The sequence below is a fragment of the Danio aesculapii genome, chromosome 20 (genome assembly GCF_903798145.1).
Source record: "Danio aesculapii chromosome 20, fDanAes4.1, whole genome shotgun sequence".
Lineage (NCBI taxonomy): Eukaryota > Metazoa > Chordata > Actinopteri > Cypriniformes > Danionidae > Danio > Danio aesculapii.
In genome coordinates this window covers 240,498-255,450 of record NC_079454.1, presented here as the reverse complement: position 1 = coordinate 255,450, position 14,953 = coordinate 240,498, and the positions used below count along the sequence as shown (strand labels likewise).

The window sequence follows — 14,953 nt, the reverse complement described above, 5'->3', positions numbered from 1 at the left end:
TGTCTTTAAGATGCTGTCAGTGTATATACAGTTACTTTAGTACATTTCATTTGAGGATGAACATGACGTCTCATTTTAAACACTTATTCCTCTGACTCTGAGCACTAAACCAGTCTTAAGTTAAAATAATGGAAATATTCAGCCAAAATAACAGTGCTGGAGTTAAAGACTTTTCTTTTATGCCAATAATCTAAATATTAAGTACAGATCATGTTTTATGAAGATAGATTTATAGATTTCCTACTGTAAATACATCAAAACTTCATTTTTTTATTATTGCTAAGAAATTTCATTCATTTCCTTCAGCTTAATCCCTTATTAATCAGAGGTCACCACAACAGAATTAACCGCCAACTATTCCAGCATATGTTTTACACAGCGGATGCCTTTGTACAGGTGTTTACAGCCTGATACAAAGAATCATTTTTGTGCATGAAGCTAATATTACCCTTCATGATAACTGTTAGGGGGTGAATGTTTCTAAAACTCCTTCGTTTCGCTTATATTAAATCTTCATAATTAAGGGCGTGGCCACTTGAGTGACAGCTAGGTCTCTCTGGTCATCACCTCAGCTGATTCCGGCTGATTATCCACTGAACTCTGCATATTCATCATATTTTTGTGTTGTATGTGGATTTACAGTCAGATCCCTTTTAGAATAATTTCCTGCAATTATCAGATGATATAGCATGCTGTGTGCACTTAATTGTGCTCACAAACCATTCACATGGCCTCCTTTTCCCAGGTGAGTGAAATTATACACTCATATAGCATCTCTATACATGTGTTTGTTTGATTTAAGATCATTTATATTTTTCTTTAGAGCCTACTGGTAGCTTGTTTTGGGTTGGGTGACGTCACGAATACTACATCCATATCTTTTACAGTCTGTGCTTTCACTTAAAGTCACATTAAGGCAGGTTATTTATCATAATATTAACCAAGGCTGTGCAAATAATCAACATTCAGTTTTGATTCTGGCCTCCATGTTTATGAAAATAGGGAAACAGTGGGTTTTAAATTTGCCTCTGTAAATGTCTCTACATTCATGCCTCCTCAAAGCCGGATTGCAGTAATATCGTGTAAAAGCATGGGGGGTGCTTCATTCATTATTTGTTTATTAGGTGTCTAAAGCCCTTAAGCCTCATTCACACTATAAGCGACTCGCAGTGGAAAAGCAGCAAGTGAGTGTTCATTTCAGCAGAGCGAGCGACTTCTGTTAACCTCTGTCTACGTGAACGACAGAGAGCGTTGGTGACCAGGTGGGGGTGTCGAGTGACGTGACGAAGTTAAGAATCCTTCATCTTCATGCAAATGAAGCAGCAAATAGGAGCACCAGAAGAGCTCCGTGATCCTCTCAGCTCCTGCAGAGGCCAGTTGTATACTCTCTGCTGTAGTCCAACACACCACCCAGAGCGACAGGCAGCTACAAAGCCGCAGCTAGTGTGAATGAGGCATTATTCATATATTCATTATAAGTGTAAAAGAGCATTGGTGCTGCTCTGTCCATGCGCACTAGGTCTACATGTCCAGACTAATGTCAAGAGCAGATCTACGCCCTTGCCTGACCCGCACTGACAGCAACACAGCTAGTGAGTCTATGTTCAGGCAGTGGTGTTGGTGGGGATCTCCTGTTCTGCTGGCGCAGACTGGACACTCTCCTCCTTGGCTGTGCATGAGGGTTGCGGTGGGCCGAGAGTAAAGGTGGAGGGCGGGCGAGTGGCCCCGTCCCGCACTGGAGCGTATCTCTTGCTGAAGCTCTTCCAGCACTGCTTGGACACGATGTAGCCCATCTCCAGCAGGTTGAGTGCGATGCACAGGATGGAGGTGCAGCCCATGATGTAGAGGAAGATCTTCTTCTCGGTGGCTCTGGCGATGTAGCAGTCCACGCTGTTGGGGCAGGGGCTCTCAGCGCAGCGCAGCAGCCGTGGCACGTGGAAACCGCTGTACAGCAGGTAGAAGGCCAGCAGAGTCGCCACCTCGAAAGACGTCTTGAGGACCAGGCTGGTGATGTAGGTGAACAGCAGGCCCCCGTCGATGCTGCCCTTGTCCTGGTAGAGTCTGCGCTTGTGTTTGCGCTCGCGGTGCTCCCTGTAAGCCACATGCAGAGCCACCAGCAAGGACGGCGTGGACACCATGATGAGCTGCAGCGCCCACAGACGCACCTGAGAGATGGGGAAGAAGTGGTCGAAGCACACCTGCTCACAGCCCGGCTGCTGCGTGTTGCAGACGAAGTCCTTGAACTCGTCCTTCCACACCTGCTCGGCAGCCGCCACGAACACCAGGATGCGGAAGATGAAGAGGATGGAGAGCCAGACCCTGCCCACCACGGTGGAGTAGCGGTTCACCCCGCTCAACACGTTCTCCAGGAAACCCCAGTTCATGATTCACACAGCGCCTGTGGAGACACACAAGAAGAGACCCTCAAGACCCTCACAGCACACCAGAAACATCCACACTCAGACATGAAGACAGAGTTATTTACAGTCAAGAGCAAAGAAACAAAACTACTCATGAATTTGGTCAAAAACAAGGTGAATCTTCATTTAGAAGGTATACCATGCATGTTTTGCTCATCAGCAGATAAAGGTTTAGTGTCTGAGTGATGGCAGCTGTAGCTTTAGTTTCGTCACTGTGTAATACTGTGTTATAGACAGTGAGGATGTGTTCAGAGATTTGCACAAAGGCTGCATAATTTGCAGATCATATCAAACAGCCTGAACCTGTTTAGGATCTTCCAGAGAGACGGAACTGTTCAGAATGAGGGCTTCCACCACCTGCATCACAGAACAGGCTTTCGAGTTTACTGTTTATTCAGCTCAGTGTTGATTCAGTTCACTTCACAAATGATTCAGTTCACAAATGATTCAGTTCACTAGTGATTCAGTTCAGTTCACTAGTGATTCAGTTCAGTTCACTAGTGATTCAGTTCAGTTCACTAGTGATTCAGTTCAGTTCACTAGTGATTCAGTTCAGTTCACTAGTGATTCAGTTCAGTTCACTAGTGACTTGTTTCACTAATGATTCAGTTCACTAGTGATGGCTAGTGAATCAGGTCTGGATGCCGATTTGGTTCAGTTGCAAGCTGAGCTGCATGCAGGGGCAGCCTGTGAATGGGGTGACAGGTGAAGAGGGAGGTTGGAGGCTTGTCAGCGCAAGTTGAGAGCTGGAGGGGGTTTCCTTTCACAGGGAGTTATAGGAATAATACTAATAATAAGTCTGGAGGTCCCAAAAGTGTGCGGGCCTTTACAATCATCCTAACTTTTGTGAGTTTGCATGTTCTCCCTCGTGGTGTGGTCTTCCTCCAGGTGCTCCGGTTTCCTCAAACACATGCGCTATAGGGGAATTGATGAACTAAATTGGCCGTAGTTGTGTGTGTGTGTGGTGTGTGTGTGTATTATACTATTGTTACAGTCATGATCTAGCTACTGCAGATTGCTGGAGAACTACAAATCTGCTACCAAATGGACTAAAACTCCTGTCATGCACCTCACACACCTGTTCCGGGTTTGCCTGATGACACACAGACAGACATACAGCTATAGCTCAGCATTGACTCATTACCTGGACTATAAAAACACCTCTCATTACCACACACACTGCTGAGTCTCGTTTGGTTTATACCCTGTAACATTTCGAAAGGCGTTCCATTGTCTTGACTTGCCCAGTTTTCTGACCCTCCCTCGCCTTGTTAACTGTGTTTTGTTGTTTGCCACCTGAACTGATCTATTCGCCTGTGACCACAAACTACTTTTTTGGACAACCTGCAGGCTCCTGCTTTTCTCCTGTGTTGACCATTGCCTGCCTTACCATTCTCTGTAGAATAAAGTACTGCATGTGGATCCTCAACTTCAGCGTCCTGAAGTTACTATAATTAAAGTTACTATAAGTTACTATACTAAAGTGACTATACTAAAGTGACTTTACTAAAGTAACTATACTATAGTAACTATACTCACTGTATAACTAGACTTCTGGTGTGAGTATTGTATGATTCTTTTAATCCTTTTGTTTTGATTCATCATGGTGTAAGAGTTGTGTCAGCTTGCCTTGCCGTATCAGCTTTACAGTGTCTGTACAGTCAATTCAAACACTTTACACATTATTGTTTTTTAAAGTTATAATGCAAAATATTGATTTTATAAAGAGGAAAATGGCTCTTTAGCTGATTAACATGTTGAAGAAGAAGACCTGTCCACTGAACGCTTCCTCTGTTTATTTTGAGGAGTGTCTGATGATCATGCCGGAGGATTACTGTGAGGTTTGCTCATACGCACTGAAGCTGGGACACTCCTACGCCCGACACACACACACACACACCCTGATTTACTTACTGGTTTCAGCAGTGTGTCTTCATCAGCACATGTTCAGGTGTTCAGATCTCCTCCAGGAGCTCCTGAGCAGATAAACAGCAGTCGGATGATGAAGTCTGTGTGTGTGTATCAGTGAGCTTCTTCTCGCCTGATGTTCACTCCTGCGGTCTCTGTCATTTGATAGTCAAACACACCTGCGCAGGTGCTCCACCTGTTGGGTTTCCATAGCAGACCTGCTGATCTCTGGCCAATCAGAGCAGCCGAGGTCTGTTTGCTGATGCGGAGACACTGTTTCCAGTGTAAACACTCTGTGTGGTTGAGTGTGTGTGTGTGTGAGAGAGAGGTGCTTTCCTGAATGTACACACACACTTGCGCAGCTATCTTTTCCTCCAAAGCTGTAATGATGTTTCTACTGTACAGACTGAAATAATCAGCATTTTACATCTTCAGCATGCTTCATTCTCTGTGATTTATGAGCCGTTTTCCTCATGAGGACCAAAAAATGTCCCCACAGGGTCAACATTTACTAGTATTGCTATATTTGTGGGGACATTAGAATTACAATATACTTACAAAAGTTCATAAATTAATGTTATTGTGTTTTATGAATGAGAGGTGTGTGTGTGTGTGTGTGTGTGTGTGTTGTGTGTGTGTGTGTGTGTGTGTGTTGTGTGTGTGTTGTGTGTTGGGCATTAATAAGAGATGAGTTCATCAGCTCTAATATACTGTTACAGAGACGCTGCTGTTCAACACCGTCAGGCAGAGACCGACACTATAACCACTCATTATCCACAGATCATCAGCAGCACATTACTCTGAATATATATATATATATATATATTATTATATATATTATATATATATATATAATATATATATATATGCAGAGTAATGTGCATGTAATGTGCAATATATTATATAATATACACCGCCCTTCATAATCCTCATTGTGTGTGTGATGGTGGTCTCTGATAATCTGATATACTGATCAACACAAAGCTCTGGAGATGATAAGAGTCCTCATACAGTATTTCACAATCATCTCATAACAAGGAAGTGATCTAGTCACTATAAATTTCTTGACTCAGTCAGTCATTTCTAGTTAGTAGCTTTACTCAATAATGATCATTTTAATGCAGCTTCACAAAAAGTGCAGATTATGACTACATTACAGTCTATATCAAGAGCAGCACGTAATAACTGGACTTCTAGTTGATGATGTGTAAAAGTGTCAGAAGGTGGATTTCTCTGCTGAATCATCTGTTGATCTGCATCCCAATCATCACCAATACTGCAGAAGACCTACTGGAACCAGCATGGAGCCAAGATTCTCACAGAAATCAGTCAAGTTTGGTGAAGGAGAAATCATGGTTTGGGTTTACATTCAGTATGGGGGCGTGCGAGAGATCTGCAGAGCGGATGATCAACATCAACAGCGTGAGGTATCAAGACATTTGTGCTGCCCATTACATTACAAACCACAGGAGAGGGACAATTCTCCAGCAGGATAGCGCTCCTTCTCATACTTCAGCCTCCACATCAAAGCTCCTGAAAGCAGAGAAGGTCAAGCTGCTCCAGGATTGGCCAGCCCAGTCACCAGACATGAACATTATTGAGCACGTCTGGGGTAAGATGGAGGAGGTGTTGAAGATGAACACAAAGACTCTTGATGAACTCTGGGAGTCCTGCAAGAAGGCTTTCTTTGCCATTCCAGATGACTTTATTAATCAGTGATTTGAGTCACTGCAGAGATGTATCACTGATAAGATGGACAGTCTTCAGTTTATAATGATGCAGATCACTTTACACAGGTTGCTGTTTACATATATTCCACTGCAGTTGCATTCTGTGACCCCAGAGTGCGCTGTTTCCGCCTGTTTTTGTCCTCCTGTGGGTCAAAATAACGCCTGATCATCGATGTTCAGTGTCAGGGGGAGAATTCATTAATGAAACACACAGAACAGATGATGGCTGCGGGAAACACTGAGGGTTAAGCAAACACAGAGGCAGACTGTAGGTGTGAAGACCAGTAAATATTGACATATTCTTTAAGACAGAGGGACTGTAGCTGTAACAGAACAGAAGGTGGCGGTAATGTGGTGTGAGCTGCTGTTGATCCACACAGAAGAAGCGCAGAGGATCGGGTGGCTGTAGCGGGTCAGTGTCAGCATGAGCTCCGAGCAGAGCAGCAGCGGGAGAGCCGGACCGCAGGAGCCGCCAAGCAGCGCGGCAGAGCCTGCATACAGGAGCCCGGGCCTGCGGGGGGTCAGAACCACATCACTGTTCCGAGCTGTCAACCCGGAGCTGTTCATCCGACCTGTGAGTCTCACACACACACACACACACATACACATGTTGGTGGTTTATGAGGACTCTTCATTGTCGTAATGTATTTTATACAGCAATAACCGCTTATTATATGGTACTCACTGAGGTAAAGTCGGTTTCATATTCGCACATTCGATCAGTGACAGCTTGTGACAGGCTCCCTATATTGTTTACCACGGTACTTTGAATATTGCGTCTAAATGTTTGACTTCAAATATTAGCACTATTTAGTTGACTGTGAAGTGCTGTACTTTGATTATTGGCTGATCATATTATTTCCCTATTTAGAACTTTCAAACAATACTCTTCTGAAGTTATATTATTAAGGAGAAAGTCGAATATAAAACCAACTTTACCTCAATGTCATACCATTTGTCATACCACATGTCAGCAGCTCACTGCATTTAGGCATGTAGACATGGTCAAGACGATCTGCTGCAGGTCAAAGCGAGCATCAGAATGGGGAAGAAAGGGGATTTAAGTGACTTTGATTGTGGCATGGTTGTTGCTGCCAGACGGCTGCTCTGAGTATTTCAGAAACTGCTGATCTACTGGGATTTTCACGCACAACCATCTCTAGGAATTACAGAGAATGGTCCGACAAAGAGGAATATCCAGTGAGCGGCAGTTCTGTGGGCGCAAATGCCTTGTTGATGCCAGAGGTCAGAGGAGATGGCCAGACTGGTTCCAGCTGATAGAAAGGCAACAGTACCTCAAATAAGCACTCGTTACAACCGAGGTCTGCAGAAGAGCATCTCTGAACACACAACACGTCCAACCTTGAGGCGGATGGGCTACAGCAGCAGAAGACCACACCGGTGCCGCTCCTGTCAGCTAAGAACAGGAAACTGAGGCTACAATTCACACAGGCTCACCAAAACTGGACAATAGAAGATTGGAGAAACGTTGCCTGGTCTGATGAGTCTCCATTTCTGCTGACACATTCGGATGCTTGGCTCACAATTTGGCCTCACACATGAAAGCATGGATCCATCCTGCCTTGTATCAGTGGTTCAGGCTGCTGGTGGTGGTGGTGTAATGGTGTGGGGGAGATTTTCTTGGCACACTTTGGGTCCATCAGTACCAATTGAGCATGGTGTCAACGCCACAGCCTACCTATCTGAGCACCAACAACCATGCCACGTTCAAAGTCACTTAAATCCCCTTTCTTCCCCATTCTGATGCTCAGTTTGACCTGCAGCAGATCCTCTTGATCATGCCTAAATGCAGTGAGCTGCTGCCATGTGATTGGCTAATTAGAGATTTGTGTTAACGAGCAGTTGGACAGGTGTACCTAATAAAGTGGCCGGTGAGTGTGTATAATAATAATCATTCGTATAGCAAATGGTAATCCTGTTCTGAGTGGAATTGTGTTCAATTGTGTGTGTGTGTGTGTGTGTGTGTGTGTGCAGAATAAGCCAGTGATGGCTATGGGTCTGCTGGCTCTGTCTGTGTGTGTGGGCTATCTGGGCTATCTTCACGCCATCAGAGACAGCGACCAGCAGCTGTATGAGGCCGTGGACAGCGATGGAGAGACCTACATGAGGAGGAGGACCTCCAGATGGGACTGAGACCTTCATCTTCACCATCAGACCAGCGTATCATCAACCCCAGCGCTCGTTTGTGTTTGTTGATGATCATGAACTGGACGTGTTATTGTTCTCCTCTTCTGCTTCATGCACTGTGTGTTCATGACGCTTTCACACACACACACACACACACACACACACACACACACACACACACACACACACTGAGCAGTCCCACTTTTATCCATAATCATTAAAGATTCAGAGTGTTTATTCTCGTGTGCACAGTGAGGAAACTCTTTCTCTGTTCAGTAAGGTTGTTAGTTTGCTCATTTCTTAAGTAAGATTTAAGGTATAGAATAATTCTGAATAATTATAAATAAAATAATGTAAGAAAATATGCAGTTAGAAGAGCACGCAAAAGGTAAACAACTATAAATACATAAGTATAATGTTTGGGCTGCACGATACTGAGAAAAGGGTGATGTTGTGTCGAGTATTGTGATAAGGATATTTTTTTAAGATATAACATTGCCTTAGAAAGATTTAATTTTAATTAGTTGTTATTTAAGTCATTTAATAATGTAATGATATTAAAATAAACGGGTCAAAACAACATTCTTCAGATCTTATTAAATCTAATTCAGGCTTCAGGGTCAAACATTGAGTCTGCAAACTCTATGAATGAGTGAAACCTGCACAGATATCCTGACTCTGATTGGCTGCTGTCATTTTCCTCTCTGGTCTCGACTCCGCCCACTAGTGTTTACTTTCAGCTGTGACTTCAGCTTTTGGGCTCCACCCAATAGCAGAGCAGCAACTACTGGGGAGGCGGAGCTAAAGATAGCAAGGCTCCATCTGTCATGTCAATGATCAGACATGTCTGCGATACATATATTGCGTATACTATTATCAGGATAATGATAAATGTTGAATATATTGTGCAGCCGTAATGACTATTACCTAGATGTGTAATCTGATGTGCAAAATCCAGCAGAGAATGATTAACTGAACTGTCAGAGGTAACAGTATGTGTAGTAATTAAATGAATGATTAACAGTGTATATGAGGAGTCTGATGGTGAGGGGAGGAATCCTGAATCTGCTGCACATTCAATAATCAATTAAACACAGAATTACGGCTGTTATATTACAGTTAGGGTGTCCGTACAGCTGGGACAGTGTGAATGTGTAAGTTTACTACACTGGTGTATAATTAGTGAAAGCTTTAAATGTACATTTCTCAAAGGCACGTGTGTTAATGAACTGGAGCTAATGTGTAAATAGCTGTATTATTGATTAGCAGATGATTGCGTATTTTCAAATAAATAATATTGATCATTCAGCTGGTCAGTTTTGATGACGGTGAGCCTGTTGGTCTATTAGTGTCCAGATGTTTCTCAGTGGTTGATGTAGTCTTGTTAGTAGTGTCCTCCTCTATGAGCATGTTGTGTGGTTATTTTCCCTGGTGGCCTCATATGTTGTACAGCTTTCAGTGTAAAACGTGAACATCAGGAGAACATTCAGCACTCTGACTCAAAATAACTGCTTTCAGATCAGTTCTCATGTGTAAACTAATTTATAACACTGTGGCCTCACTGCTGGAAGGTCGCTGGTTCGAGTCTCGGCTGGGTCAGTGTGTGTTTCTGTGTGGAGTTTGCATGTTCTCCCGGTGTTGGTGTGGGTTTCCTCCGTGTGCTACGGTTTCCCCCACAGTCCAAACACATGCGCTATAGGGGAACTGATCAACTAAACTGGCCGTACTGTATGAGTGTGTGTGTGTGTGTGGTGTGTGTGTGTGTGTGTGTGTGTGTGTGTGTGTGTGTGTGTGTGTGTGTGTGTGTGTGTGTGTATGGGTGTTTCCCAATGTTGGGTTGTGGAAGGGCATTGGCTGTGTAAAACATATGCTGGAATAGTTGGTGGTTCATTCTGCTGTGGTGACCCCTGATTAATAAAGAGACTAAACTGAAGAAAAATGAATCAGTTAATAGTCTCTGGCTGCAAATTGAGACATGCAGTTTCAGACACATATGCACTCAGAGCTGGTGACAGTATTAAAGCACTGCATGCAGTCAACTGCTGGAGCAGAAACCACACACAGTCAAGAAAAGCACAGCGAGATAGAGTTCAGCACAGACAGACACTGCTCATGTGTTCACAAGTGTGTGTGTGTGTGTGTGTGTGTGTTTCTCCAGAAGGAGGCAGTGTTGCTCCTTTTTGACCGAACAGCTGAGCACAAACACACACACGCACACGCACACACACACACACTCAGCTAGTTACTGTAATTAAATAACTTTTCTGCTAAAAGAGAGTAAAGAATTACTTTTCACAGGTGGACAATTTAATCACAGTTTCTTATAAAATCCTTGCTTTATATCCTGTGTAATTCAATGGTTGGACAAATTCACAGCAAAGTAAATACAGTTTGCAGAATAATTATATTCTACATTATAATTACACTAAAGAGAAACATTCATGAGAAACTAGTTCAATATAAGGTATAAACTCAGAAAAGCAGTGTAATTGTGTGCGTGTTGTGTGTGTGTGTGTGTGTGTGTGTGTGTGTGTGTGTGTGTGTGTGTGTGTGTATTCACTGCCTGACAGAAGTCTTGTCGCCTATCCAAGTTTAAGGATCATTTGGTATCAATATCTTATATGAAAGGCAAAGGCCTCTAGATCAGCCTGTGATGGCCAAAATTGCAATCCCAGTGACTCGTGACCCCCAATATCCTCTGAGGTGGTTATGAATATATAAACCTTGCTCATAACGGCGTACACATACCTGTAGAACCAAGACTATTCATCATTTAATTCTGAAGAACACCACTCGGGGACCATCCTCCATGTTCAGCTGTGGCCTGTATTTATTTTTAATGTTCGTGAGCGCCGTAAAGGTGTCAGAAAGCTTTACCTGGTGCCATAAAATCTGTGTGCTGTGTCTAATATAACAATCCCCCCAGGGGTCACAAAGATGTTATTTTAATATAACTATTAGCTACTGTTTCTTTTCTTCTGTAGGTTATGAATAAAATATTCAAATATATTCTAATAGTTTAATCAAATGAATTAGATTTTTGGAAATCACCAAGCAACTCTCTCCTCATTGTCCTGCAACCCCCACTATGGGAACCACTGCTCTAGATGAGGCTTATTTGAGCCCAATAAAATCTGATCATGTCTTGATTATGAATGATTTGATTAGGACAGTAAGGTCTGACTCTGCTTAGACTAAAGTCTGCTCACTGAACCTTCAATAATGTCCAGTATAGAATATGTGCTCATGCTGCAGTGGAAACAGAATGAATATTGTGTCTGACTCCATCATGAGCTTGGAGGACTGCATCCATACATCTCTGACATGACTCAAATCACTGATTAATAAAGTCATCTGGAATGGTGAAGAAAGCCTTCTTGCAGGACTCCCAGAGTTCATCAAGAGTCTTTGTGTTCATCTTCAACGCCTCCTCCTTCATCTTACCCCAGACGTGCTCAATAATGTTCATGTCTGGTGACTGGGCTGGCCAATCCTGGAGCAGCTTGACCTTCTCTGCTTCAGGAGCTTTGATGTGGAGGCTGAAGTATGAGAAGGAGCGCTATCCTGCTGGAGAATTGTCCCTCTCCTGTGATTTGTAATGTAATGGGCAGCACAAATGTCTTGATACCTCAGGCTGTTGATGTTGATCATCCACTCTGCAGTAAGCTCTCTGTTGTGTAGTGTTGTGTATGCGCAGGGCAGTAATGCGACTATCATGAACACATGAACCCATCTTATATCATTCAGCGTCTCCAGGAGAGCAGCACAGGGTGTGTGTGTGTGTGTGTGTGTGTGTGTGTGTGTGTGTGTGTGATCATCCCCACATGATCACTTTCTGAGGAATCACAACTTTCCAAACCAGTGATTCCAGTTCTGGACATCAGAGCAGTGTGTGTGTGCAGACAGATGGATGAGGAAGAGAGCTGACTGAAACTGAGGCATCGTGATGACAGGTGTTTGGGTTACAGGCTGGATTTTCCTGTTCTGTCAGAATGTCTTCAGCATGATGTGTTGATGAAGAGGTTTTCTGAAAGCTGAGCTCTGCTAGTGTCAGATGTAAACAGGATGTAGAATAATTAAGAGGAGGGACGCGTTTCTCACTTCTGCAGTCAATCATGACTTACTTTAGAGAGTTTCCTCAGAGTAAATGTCTTTTGTCTTTGTCTCAGTTATTAAAGAACACAAGGGAAGATGTTTAGAGGAATGCTGGAGACGGAAAACCATTGACTTTTATTTGATGAAAGTCAATGGTTACAGATTTATAACTTTCTTCAAAATATATTTGTGTTCAACAGAAAAAAGTCATACACAAACGACTTGAGGGTGAGTAAATAGTGAATACATCTTTAGTTTTGGGTGAACTCTCTTTAATGTCTGTACTGATGGATCTGTAGGTCTGTATACAGTCAGCTAATGTAGGCGATGCTAATAAATGATGTTAATTAAATAAATGTGTAAATAGGTCAGGCATGACTGTAATGTTAAATGTTTTATGTTTAATAAATAGTATAAAGGTTTATTGCTCATTGTTTTGACGCGCATGTGTGTGCATGTGTGTGTGTGCGTGCGTGTGTTTGTGGGCGCGATTTACCCCTGACCCCGCCCACATGCTCTACATTATAAATGAGGTCTGCTGACAGCGGCTCTGATCGCCCAGCCGCCGAATGAGCTCAACATGGCGGAATCTCGCGCTCACTCTCCGGTTCTGCCCGTCTCCCGGTGCCGCTGCACAAGTTCACTGTAAAGTTTCTCTGAGGAGTCCATATGGAAACACTGGCAGAGAAGAGACCGTAAAACGGCCGAGATGAACGGCGCACGCGCAGGTGAGGACCGGTGCAGCTCCGCCGGTGAAGTTTGTTTGTCGGAGTCACACCGCGGGTTGAGTTCAGACCGGCAGCACCGACTCTGAGGAGAGTTTCTGACGTGTGTGTGTCTGTGTTTCAGTGCTGCAGAGCGGCCCGTCATCACCAGCGCTGCCCGCTGAACATGTGCTGAACTCCGGAGCGGTCGCTTTCCCCGGTAAATTAAGTGTGTTTGAGTGTGTGTGATGGTCTGTTTGAGTGTGTTTGGGTCTCATGATGACCGAGGTGTGTGCCCACAGGCAGGGGCGGATTTAGTAGTTTGGGGGCCCTAAGTCCTGAAATGCACCCTTTCTACTTTTTAAATAATTAGATGTCTTAAAATGAATTTACAACTAAAAGTATAATTTTTTTTTGTTTGTCTGCTCCATTTGGTGGATATTTTTCATAATATAATAATATTATATTTTATTGTTTAATAATATTTTATTACTTAAATGTATTTGTTTGATTCTCACTATACAAAACATGATAGAAAATTAGCCGCTTGCCTTGCTTGTTGGTTAAATCCACCCATGTCCACAGGTGTGTTTGACCAGTACGGCTGTCCACTGGTCCTGTTTCCCTCTGAGCATCACGGTAAACTGGAGGAGGAGCTGAGCAAAGAAGAGGCGGTGCACTTTATACACTACTGCCTGCGCCTGCACCGGTAACCACACACACACACACACACACACACACACACATACACACACACTCTTAAACTATGAGATGAACAATAAATTCCACTGTCACTTCAGTGTTATGTGGACAGACACTATTATTATTATTATTATTATTATATTATTATTATTATTTAGTTATTATAATCATTTCACAATTAAAACCTTTATGTATTCCAAGTAACAGGAAAAGAAATGCAAACATCATCGCTTCCCTAACAATTAGAGTTATTGTATGTAAAGACTGAGTGATCACTTGCTGAAACTACAGCAAATGTGGCAGACAAAGCACCAGTCAGTTAATATAACCGTAAAATAAACACACACACTTCCCTGAACCATTACAACATGTTGGTCTGCTGTCTCAGGACTGTGTGCTTCATCTCTTATAATGGGCTCAGCGTTTGATCAATGCTTGATATTTGGCTGTTGAAGCAGGTCAGACTGTCTGATGTAAGTGTTGTGTGGTGTGTGTGTGTGTGTGTGTGTGTGGTGTGTGTGTGTGTTTGTGTGTGTGGTGTGTGTTGTGTGTTGTGTGGTGTGTGTGTGTGTGTGTGTGTGTTGGCAGTGTTCGTCTGGAGGAGACTCTGCTGTCGGGTGGTGGATCTGAGGCAAGCAGATCTCCGCATCGCCCTCTTCATCGCTGAGACTCTGCTGCTGCTGAGGTATGATCTCTGCTCTATCATCTGCCTGCCTCCGTCTCTCACATCTAGGAGGAGAGGTTCTGTTTGACCCGATTCATGCACTGTTTCTGCACTGTCTGCTGTGGTTGTTGCACTAGATGGAGGTTTACCAGTTATACCCCTTTTCACAAGCTGTAAATGCATTATTAGTGTGTGTGTTTGAGTTTGAGCTGAGAATAATGTTCTCTAAAAATGATTAGTTCAAGTAAAAATACATTTAATTTTCTCCTACAGTAGACATAACTCAAGATTGAGTTTTTTTCTTAAAGCGAGCAACATGATCTGCCATTAGAGTGAGGAAAATCTTGTTTTTGCTCTTAAATGTAGATATTTGGACTAGAAACAAGACCAATTTCAGTTTTTTTTTAATAATTAGTGTAAATTCTGTATAAATAATTAAATGTAATTAATCTGTTACACCCCAAAACATCAAATGTTTTAGACATTGTTGAAACGCTCGTCACAGACCTTAAGAACACATGCAGATGATGAACTTTATTGTGGTTAAACGTAGCAGTGACTCTGTAAATCACATGTGTTTCT

General features: G+C 43.0%; 3 protein-coding genes across 3 annotated transcripts; 2 read left to right on the top strand and 1 right to left on the bottom strand.

Annotated features, from left to right (window-relative positions):
• Positions 1 to 896: 896 nt before the first annotated feature.
• gjb7 (gap junction protein beta 7) lies at positions 897 to 4,472 on the bottom strand. Its single transcript, XM_056445514.1, has 2 exons — positions 4,335 to 4,472; positions 897 to 2,398 (listed from the first exon to the last, which is right to left on the bottom strand). Exon 2 carries the CDS (start codon positions 2,382 to 2,384, stop codon positions 1,605 to 1,607), a length of 780 nt encoding a protein of 259 aa, XP_056301489.1. The 5' UTR covers positions 2,385 to 2,398; positions 4,335 to 4,472; the 3' UTR covers positions 897 to 1,604.
• Positions 4,473 to 6,424: 1,952 nt separating this feature from the next.
• On the top strand, positions 6,425 to 8,786 carry smim8 (small integral membrane protein 8). The gene is made up of 2 exons (XM_056481266.1): positions 6,425 to 6,632; positions 8,054 to 8,786. The coding sequence occupies exons 1-2, from the start codon at positions 6,483 to 6,485 to the stop codon at positions 8,210 to 8,212; spliced, it is 309 nt and encodes a 102-aa protein (XP_056337241.1). The 5' UTR covers positions 6,425 to 6,482; the 3' UTR covers positions 8,213 to 8,786.
• Positions 8,787 to 10,715: 1,929 nt separating this feature from the next.
• On the top strand, positions 10,716 to 14,384 carry si:ch211-241j12.4 (uncharacterized). The gene is made up of 4 exons (XM_056481574.1): positions 10,716 to 13,029; positions 13,151 to 13,225; positions 13,591 to 13,714; positions 14,296 to 14,384. The coding sequence occupies exons 1-4, from the start codon at positions 13,011 to 13,013 to the stop codon at positions 14,372 to 14,374; spliced, it is 297 nt and encodes a 98-aa protein (XP_056337549.1). The 5' UTR covers positions 10,716 to 13,010; the 3' UTR covers positions 14,375 to 14,384.
• The last annotated feature ends 569 nt before the right edge of the window (positions 14,385 to 14,953 follow it).